We start from the raw sequence: 9,734 nt of genomic DNA, 5'->3' as shown, positions 1-9,734 counted from the left end.
AAATCCCAGGAGCTGTATTAACTGAAAGAAAATTTGTGTCTGGCTGGCATAGGAGTGGAGCAAAGAAGCCAAAGTTCCAGTGGAATCTGTTCTCTTAATGATCTACAAAACCCTATTCTTCCAATGCTAGATCACAGGGCCTTCCCAGAGACAGAAGGATGGACGAGAAGCTCTCTTTGGGAGTGGGGAGGGGGTGTCCCCACTTACACAACATAAATACTCTTGGGAAGACCTATCACAAGAAGCCCAACCAAATGGGTAAAGGAGAAGCCAAGACAATTCAGTGTCCTTTTTACCCACTACTGAACTTCTGGAGGACCACCATCCACACCTGATTTCCCTCCACTCTTGTTTATTCTGTGACTCCTTGAATGAAAGTCAAGCACCAAAATGTGAAATACAGTGCAGTTTATTGAGAAAAGAAATTCGACATAATCATCACCAGAGGACCTACAGCTAAGGGAATTACGGAGACAGAGGTAAGTCAAGATATGATGCCCAGATGTGGAGAAGGCACCCTGTGAACCAACAGTCCAGAGATCTTGATCATCCACCCTCTAGCCCTCCTCAGACAAGTCTGAAACATGTCAGGTTCAGACCATTAACCCCCAGGGAGAAAGGGAGATGTGCCAGAGTGGGAATAGGCCAGAGTGGGAATAGGCCAGCCTGGGAAGGTCCACACTGGTTTTAGCTCAAGTGTAGCTGTCCAAAGTCAGGGGCCATTACAGGATCACATTTGGGACATCAACATCTCAGACTAGCATCTGGCCTTCCCTGGCCTGGGAGATGTCTTCAGGATGCAGGAGCCAGAAAGAAGTTCAGCCCCTTCTCAGGGGAATTTGGGGAAAAGCAAGGTTGAGGTTTGCATTTGTTGATGCTAACCAGAGAGTGGGAGTGCTATTGCAGGCTGAGAGGGAAGCAGGTGTGCATGGAGATTTGGCCCTGGAAGATCACTTGGAGCTCTGCTGGCTTGAACTGGGGGTCTGAGAGAAGCGGATATTAGTGCTGCCTCCACCGCCAGACTTGTAGCCACTGCCTCCAGTGGTCTGGATGCCACCAGAGCTGGAGCCAATTCCACTCTGGCTCACAGAGCTGCTGCCTCCACTGCTGAGCCTGCTCCCAGCGCTGCCGCTCTGGTAACCTCCAGTGCTGGTGCCACTGCCACTCTGGTAGCCTCTGGTGCTGGTGCCGCTCTGGTAACCTCCGGTGCTGGTGCTGCTGCCACTCTGGTAGCTCCCAGTGCCACTGCTCTGGAACCCCCCGGTGCTGCCGCCACTAGCGCCACCATAGCCACTGTTGTTTCCACCGCTTATTCCTCTGTGGCCACCACTGCTGCCTCTGCTGCTGCTGCTGTTGCCTCTGTAGCCACCACTGCTGCTGCCGCTGAACCCTCCAAAGCCTCCATGGCTTCCGCCAGAGCTGCCACTTTTGCTGGTGACATTGCTGACCACCGCTATAGGAGAACAGGCACTCAATTCAAGCTAATGGGCAAGGCATACATCCCAGCTCCACCCTACTTGGCTGTAGGTGAAAGATACCCAACTTCTCTGAGGCCTCAGTTAGTTGAGAAAGGGAGGGAGGGACGGAGGAAGGGACAGAGGGAGGGAGGGAGAGGCTGGCCCTTTAGTGCCCTTTTCCAAAAACAAGAGCCAGCAGTATCCACAGAAATTTCTGGCTTTCCAACCTGAGGAACTCCCCAAGACCTCAAGGGTGTGCCAGTTTACACTAAGTTAAGTGTGTGTGGCCATGGCCTGAGACCTGAGGTACCATTTGGTGGCCTGGCCTTCTTTAATGGGTCAGGTTCTCTTGCCTGAAGCTCAGGGAGAATGTTTCTAATTCCTCTTTTTACAACCCAGGAGAAATTTTTTGAAGGGCTACTTACAAATGCTCACAGCACTCTGACACTCTCCAGACATCCTAAAAACGGAAATAAGGAGAGGTGGATTATTTCTGCAATGAGCCATTAGCCACACTGCTGAGGGTTCATAACTTTGGGAGCCATGTTCTTTCATTTGCCGAACTAGGGGTCAAGTTCACAGGGGTAGAAAGGCTATTCCAAGCTTGTTTCTATGACCAAATTTTCCCAGGAAATGGGGCTGTTTCAGGGGTTGAGATGTCCAGAAACTCCACCAGCTACCCTCCAGATCTCATCTTCTTTCCCTTAGTTCCCAAGATTATCTGTTCCCACTTGATTAGCTCATTCTCACCTCACCTCCCCTGCTGGACCTTCTTCCCACCTTGCCCTCCTTCTCCACCCAGCCCTGGATTTTTTTATTTCTTACTTTCCTCTTCCAGGAGACCTTCCCAATGAGCCCTCCTGTGGTGGTGATGATAATGGTTGTTCAAGGTGAGTAAAATGTGAGAGGAGCTGACACAACACATGAATTTAAAAACACCCTGTGCACACTGCTTGTCTCCCTGTGCCCACTGTTTGTCTCCCTGTGCCTTGTTCTTGTTTGTGGAGTAGGCATGTCCTCGTATCTGAGTAGACATGGAATATGTCCACACACCTTCCCAATGTGGGCCCCACTGATGTCGACCACTCCCTCCTCATTGCACAACTCCCAGTACATAGCTCCATCTTCACTCCCACTCCTCTCCATAGGGACTCATAAGAAATCCTTATGTTTTCTTCTCACACTTGCATTTTGCTTTTCTCCAACAGATTGGGAGCTGCCCAGGGACATGAACTGCCTAGAGCAGGGGTCGGCAACCTTTAAGACATAAAGAGCCACTTGGACCCATTTTCGAAGGAAAAAAAAAACCTCGGAGCCGCAAAACCATTGCGACATAAGTGATACAGCTCCCCGCCCCGTCCTGCTATCTGCCCTGCTAGTGTCAGACCTGCTGGGGGCCGCAGCAAAGGTTCAAAAGAGCTGCATGCGGCTCTGGAGCCGCAGGTTGCCGACCCCTGGCCTAGAGCATCTAGTCAACAGAAAGATCTCTCAATTCTTAACACACTTTTGGCATTTGATATCTATTCATTAAGCCCTATCTGCTGCTTGATATTGAGTTAGTTTCCAGAGTATGTATATATCAGCCACCTCCTTATGTGGAATCAGGATCAGGAGTTGGTGCTTGCAGAACTGTCTATTCTGAGCTGCCATATTTTAACCATTAGCCACATAAAAATATTTAAAGTTATTAAAATTAAATCAGATGTGAAAATAAGTTCCTCAGTTGGACTAGCCATATTTCAAGTGCTCAAACGGTGAATGGCTATTCTATTAGACAGCACAGATAGAAAGCATTTTGATCATCTCAGAAAGTTCCATCAGATAGCCACTATAACTATTTTATAGTCTCTCAAAGCACTTTTTCTTACACATAGCACAAAATAAGGATCAACAAAGGATGTAATACAATATTGATGTTCATGGTAAGTTGAAGAGTTGGATGATGTTGATTAACAAAACAAAAAAAAATGATGGTTGAATGCTAAATGATGTCATTCAGATTCCTTACCCTTTGTCTGGGTTGTCCTCTCCATATCATCTTTTCTTCATTATCAAACATCACTCTAAAATTATATCTGGAGAATGCTGACCTCACCACCCCTCACCTGCACTCCTCGCCCTCCAGCAACTTGCGGTAGGTGGCGATCTCCACATCCAGGGCCAGCTTGACATTCATCAACTCCTGGTATTCACGCAACAGACGGGCCATGTCATCCTTGGCCTTCTGTAGGGCAGCCTTTAAGCCTTCAAGCTTAGCACTGGCGTCTTTGAGGGCCATTTCCCCATGCTGCTCAGCTTCAGCAATGGCTGCCTGAAGGTTGGCATGCTGAGCCAGAGGAAAATAGATCAATTAGAATAATGACCAGGAAACAAACACCTGAACTTCCCTGAGAGGAGGTCTCTTTGCCATCTAGCATCCCTTTGTTGGAGCATGCTCAGAAAACAGAAGTCAGTTTTGCAAGTGATTCATTCATCTCTGGCCCATTGAAATTGACTCATGTCTCATCAAGAAAAGGAACCCTGATTTGTTGGCAAAGGTCATAGTAGTCTGATGGGTGGCTCCTTTGGTAAGGCTGTTTAAAAACTCCCTTGCCTAAACATTTTATTTTAGTGATACAAATTAGCCATCAAGGTTATGTGACAAATAGTCATGGAGAGCAGATTCTACTGAGAGCTGAGTGTTTAATGCAAGATTTGAAAAACCAGAATGGCCAACCATCTCTTTCTTCTTAGGGACCATCAGGAAGCCCAGCCTTTAGGAGGAACATCTGGAGAAACAGAATGTCCCAGGGATTGTGCTATTCCACATGTGACACCATGAAAGGACAGAGAAAGCATGTGGAAGAGGCACAGTTGTTGATTCTCCTTCTCCCCATGGCCCAGAAGATCTCCAGAATCTCCAGTAATCCCAGACCCACCTGTTTCTTGACATTTTCAATCTCGGCCCGCAGCCTCTGGATCATTCTGTTGAGCTCCATGATCTCACTCTTGGTGCTCTTCAGGTCATCCCCGTGTCTGCCAGCTGTGGTCTGCAGCTCCCCAAGCTGACAAAGGAGAAACCAACCAACATGTTTTTGCAAAGTGTGGAAGCATTCTTGATGAAGGTTATCAGGACCTAAAACTAGAGTGTGGAAATAGGGGGAGGGCTCCCACCTTGGTCTGGTACAGGGCCTCAGCCTCGGCCTTGCTCCTCTGGGCTATCTCCTCATACTGGGCCTTGACCTCAGCGATGATGCTGTCCAGGTCCAGGCAGCGGTTATTGTCCATGGACAGGACCACAGATGTGTCACTCACATGACTCTGCATCTGTGACAGTTCCTGTGGAGAAGATGGATGGTCATCTTCACTAACCCCTGGCCCCAAGGGATGTTGGAAATGAAAAAGTTCAAGAATTTTGATCAGCAGGGATATCCCAACAATTGGGCCAAGAGTGGGACAGTTAGAATAGTAATAAGCTTGCATTTTAGGCCTGGTTATAGATGAAAGGATGCCAGACAACAATGCTAAAGGAAAAGGAAATACACAAATATAATTAGGTCAGCCTGAAAGTATCAGTCAGCAGAATACTGTGTGGGTTTCTATGGGACTGCAACAGGGAAGAGTGTTCTGAAGGAGCTAGCTGTGATACTTATATAGGCGTCAGAGAGAAGATGTAGAGCAAAATGGGAAACTAAAGCTGACAGAGAGAAACCTTGGCCCTTTGGGCCAGGTCTATGCAGTCTGGGGAGCTAAGTTAGCATTTCCTGGGTAGGACCGAGCTGAGTTCTGAGCCCTGACACTGCTTTTGTTTGTGTTCTGCCACTTGACTGTCCCCTAAAGTTACACTTGAGAAGCATGTTTGGGAAGATGCAGGCAGGAAGGCTGTGGAGTTTGGCAAACCAAGGAATCACCATCTCATAGAGGGTCCTCAAGAAGTTGAGCTCATCTGTCAGGCTGTCGACCTTGGCCTGCAGCTCCACCTTGTTCATGTAGGCCCCATCCACATCCTGGGGCAGAGGGAAGGAGGTCAGAAAGCAAAAGCAGACCTCTGCTCCCATACCTCCCACAGCTCTCTCCTAAGTCTTTATCTCTCCCCTTTGTCCCTCACCCACCCCTTCTCCTAATTGTGAATTCTCACCCTCCCTCTTTAAAAAAGAAGAGAAAAGGTAGTATTCTTCCTTTAAATTGCTTTGACCAGTAAAATCCCAATGCTGTAACAAACTATAAACCACATCAGCCAGGCATGGGATAAGGGTAGAAAAACCATCTTCGTAAATTGAAATAAAGGTATTCTTCTCACTATTCCATCTGTATGATAACTGATTTAAATAAGCGACAAGTATTTTTGGATTGTTACTTTTAATAGCATCCAAGTACATATGCGGGCTGAAAACCTTGATTAATTCTATCCAAAAACTGTTCATTATTAGTTGGCATTACTAATCAACTTATTTCCAAAAATGTAAGGAAAAATGTAAGCCTCACATATGGCGTAGGGTCGCCATTCCCAGAGCTGGCTCTGCTCTCCCTGTGGTGGCAGTACCCAGAAAGGGAGCCTCGACCTTCCTGTCCCAACTCACTTACCTTCTTGAGTCCCACAAACTCATTCTCTGCCGCAGTGCGTTTATTGATCTCATCTTCATACCTGGAATGGAAAGAGGCACACACTTAGACAGTGACATTTCAGAAGTTAAAAAATAAAAAAGACAAGTATCTCTAACATTCATGTGGAACCTCCTCACTCAGAGATGAGACCAGCTACATGGGGCCCTGGGCTCACACTTGGTTTAATGCTCTGCTGGCACCATCTTTAAATTCTTAATAATATTTTAGCAAGGGCCTTGCATTTTCATTTTGTACTGAACCCCCAAATTTATATAGCCAATTCAGTCTAGAGGCCTCTCAGAGCTCTGGCCTCTGCCTTGCCCTCCTCCAAGTCTGGGTGACAGGCTGAAGTGTGGTCAGGCGGGGTGAAGGGAGATTTCAAGGAGCCAGTACTTGCGGCTCTGACAGGCTTCACAAAAAGCACAGTGCGCATGTGAGGCCTAGAGAAATATTTACTCAGAGCGGGTGTTTCTGTTTCCCTTTTCATTAATTAGAGTTGCTTCTTATAGGAATTAGGGATAACAATGAACTCATGTCTTCTGAATGCATCTAAGTTACCAGCTTTGTGCCTGTGAAAAATCTCTTGCCGAGAGTTTGGCTTTCATGAAGATTAAAGGCTGGAATGATTCCGGGAGGAAAGAGGTTTCTGGGTGACGAGAATATGAATTGCCACTGGACACCCTGAGCCCAGCACACAGCCTGCCACAGATGGGTACCCACCAAGTCTGTGCAGTTAAATTGGACTTGGGCTTCCCCTGAGCAGGTGGGCCCACCCCCATGGGTCCTGACCCCCAAGGATATCTATGAGAGGCCCTGTTTGCCTGCAGAAATGGGGGGTGGACTGGACACACTGAAAGTGCCTTCCACAGCGAGCCTGGACTAACTTCCCAGAATCCCTGGGACCTGTGGGGCACTCAGACTTCTGGGACCTGCCCATACCCACTGATTCTGGATGTCTAGAACCAGAGCACAGGAATGTGCATTTTTACAAACTTCCAAGGGGATTCCTATGTACAGTTAAGTGTGTAGCGCTCTCCATTCTAAAGAGCTTCAAACTCTGGGAGGCTCTCCTGCCCATCTAGGCTGGTATAGGAAGGGGCCTGCCTTGAGACTGAAAAATATGTCATAATTAACCTCCTAGAAGCCTCAGTCCCCACCTTCTCACCCTCCTATGCTTGGTCATGCTTCCCTCAATTAACCATCCAAGGTGTTGACTGAGGTGCAGTCAGGAACAGTTACACACCCAAAGTGGGGCCAGGCCTCCCTGCTAATCCCCCAGAAGAGGAAAGTGCCAGTTGGGGCCCTCACCTCTTTTTGAAGTCTTCCACCAGAACCTGCATATTCTTCATCTCTCCCTCCAGGTTTCCTCTCTCCCCCAGAGCCAAGTCCAGCTGCCTGCGCAGGAAGCTGATATAGGATTCGAAGAAAGGCTCCAGGTTGTTAGGACCCGAGCCGGAACCCGAGGTCTGCTGCTGGAGCAGATTCCATTTGGTTTCCAAGACCTTGTTCTGCTGTTCCAGGAACCGCACCTGCATCCGAAAGGGTAGAAATATGAAGCATGGACCCAGTTTTTTTTAAGATGCAATAGCTTCTGCGTTTTTGTTGTTGCTTTGCCTATTGGGTTTCTTGTTTTAGTTTGGTTTAGGGGTTGTTGATTTTTTTTTCTTCTTGAATTTGGGAAGGATGAAGATCTAGAAAAGGGAGTGCTAGAATATTAAGTGCTTACTCTATACCTATTTTCACATATATTGTCTCATTTCATCCTCATAACTTCCTATAAAGGAGATGGCATTATCCCCATTTTGTAGATAAGGAACCTGAGACTCAAAAAGCTTAACTAGGTTGCCCAAAGTGATGTGGCTACTAAGAGACAAAGTTAAGAGTCAAACCAAGCACTTCTCTAGTCTACTGAGATCCTTCAGAATACAACTAAAGGAAGGCAGTATAAGTAAAGTTATTTATTATTAAAAACTTATTCACTTTAATACAAGCAGAAAAAACAGTCAGTGAGGTCTAACTTTTCTCAGGTCGTTTTGGATTTTTCTTTAGACTTACAAGTAATCTAGGTTTAACTTCCAATCCCAGGTTCATCCTCCAGACCAAGCACACCCTCCCCTGTCCCAGCATGGACCTTTCAATTTAATAGCAGTTAAAGCACAGCATCATTGAGAAGGTAAGTCAGTTGCCAATATTATCTTGAAAGTACCAAGATTTCTACTAGTGCAAGCTTAATTACCAGCCAGTTTAGATTTTCACAATTGCTTTTTAAGAGTAACTGAAAATTAGCTATTATACTGTCATAGTTAATGCCCTGTTCTTAACAAAAACTAAAAGCATATCTGGACCCTCATCTCATTTTTCCTGGCTCTAGCCCTAAAGTAAATCAGGAGCCAGAATCCTACTGCATTTCATGCCTGGGAAACCCCAAAGAGTAAGAGAGGCAGGCTCACTGAGTGTTGTAGGGACCAAGCAGAACCATGACAAGAAGCCACACCCCTGTCTTTAAGCCAGGCAGATCCCACTGCATCTTTCTCAACCAACCCCTTGGGTGGCCCAAACCCTCTATGACATCCCAGGGCTTTTCCCTCACCTTGTCAATAAAGGAGGCAAACTTGTTGTTGAGGGTCTTGATCTGCTCTCGCTCCTGGGCCTTCACCTGCCCAATCTGAGGGTCGATCTCCACATTGAGGGGCTGCAGAAGGCTCTGGTTGACAGTCACTTCCTGGATTCCCCCAGGAAAGCCACCAGGGCCAAAGCCACCAGGCCCACCAAAGCCACCAGCTCCACCAAAGCCACCAGCTCCACCAAAGCCACCAGCCCCTCCAAAGCCACCAGCTCCTCCAAAGCCACCAGCCCCTCCAAAGCCACCTCCCATTCCTCTGCCACCACCAAAGCCACCTCCATAGCCACCTCCAAAGCCACTGCCACAGCCGCTGCGCCCTCCCCCAAAGCCACCAGTCCGGGAACCACCAGCCACACTGATGGAGATGCTCTTGTTGCCACCCAAGTTGTAGAGGCTGCGACTGCCAAAGCCACCTGCCCCGCTCCGGACCCCACAGGCTCCTCCACTGGCTCCCCCTGAACGGGCCACACAGCTCATCCTGCTGCTGCCGCTGGAGACCACAGCAGAGCGTCCGGAGAAGCCTTGGCTCCTGCCGTTGAAGGATTTCTTGCAGACTTGTTTGTTCATAGTGAGAGCTTGGAGGTGAGCTAGCAATCACTTAGCAACAGCAGAGAGGGATGAAGACAGAGAATGAGGACAACAGAGGAGACTGGCCTTTATATACCAAGCAGTTTGGCTTGTAAGAAGGAGAGGCCAGCAATTAGCTGAGAGTCATCTTGGGTTTGGTTGCCTCCCAGGCAATAAGTTATTTCTAAGTTCCCAACACACCTCAAAAATAATCCTCTGGACCAAAATTACTTTGCTTTCTTAGCTTAATCACCCAAACCTGCCTTGGTTGACAAAAGACAGGAGCTCTCCACCCTCCCTTCATGTGATTTCCTCAAGGGTCTTTGGGAACACAAACAGCATCTGGTCCAGCAGGATGAGTTGAGTTTTGACAGCAGGGAATCAAGAGCCACTGACACAAGGGTGAGGAGGAGACAACCTCTTCCAGGTGGGCTGAGTGCCTTCCTGCAGTGCCAGAATGCCCCTGCCCAGTGACATGTCATCTGTGATCTGTGCCCACCTCT

At 47.8% G+C, this 9,734-nt stretch overlaps 1 protein-coding gene across 1 annotated transcript; it reads right to left on the bottom strand.

Annotated features, from left to right (window-relative positions):
• Nucleotides 1-950: 950 nt before the first annotated feature.
• Nucleotides 951-9,231, bottom strand: LOC311619241 (keratin, type II cytoskeletal 2 oral-like; the record flags this gene model as incomplete). The annotated part of the gene is made up of 9 exons (XM_084877409.1): nt 951-1,453; nt 1,883-1,917; nt 3,563-3,783; nt 4,376-4,501; nt 4,611-4,775; nt 5,348-5,443; nt 6,021-6,081; nt 7,350-7,570; nt 8,632-9,231. The coding sequence occupies 9 exons, from the start codon at nt 9,229-9,231 to the stop codon at nt 951-953; spliced, it is 2,028 nt and encodes a 675-aa protein (XP_084733535.1).
• Between the last annotated feature and the right edge of the window lie 503 nt (nt 9,232-9,734).

The sequence above is a fragment of the Pipistrellus hanaki genome (assembly GCF_964339955.1).
Source record: "Pipistrellus hanaki genome assembly, chromosome: 3".
In the NCBI taxonomy this organism is placed as follows: Eukaryota; Metazoa; Chordata; class Mammalia; order Chiroptera; family Vespertilionidae; genus Pipistrellus; species Pipistrellus hanaki.
This window is presented reverse-complemented; position numbering and strand designations above follow the sequence as displayed.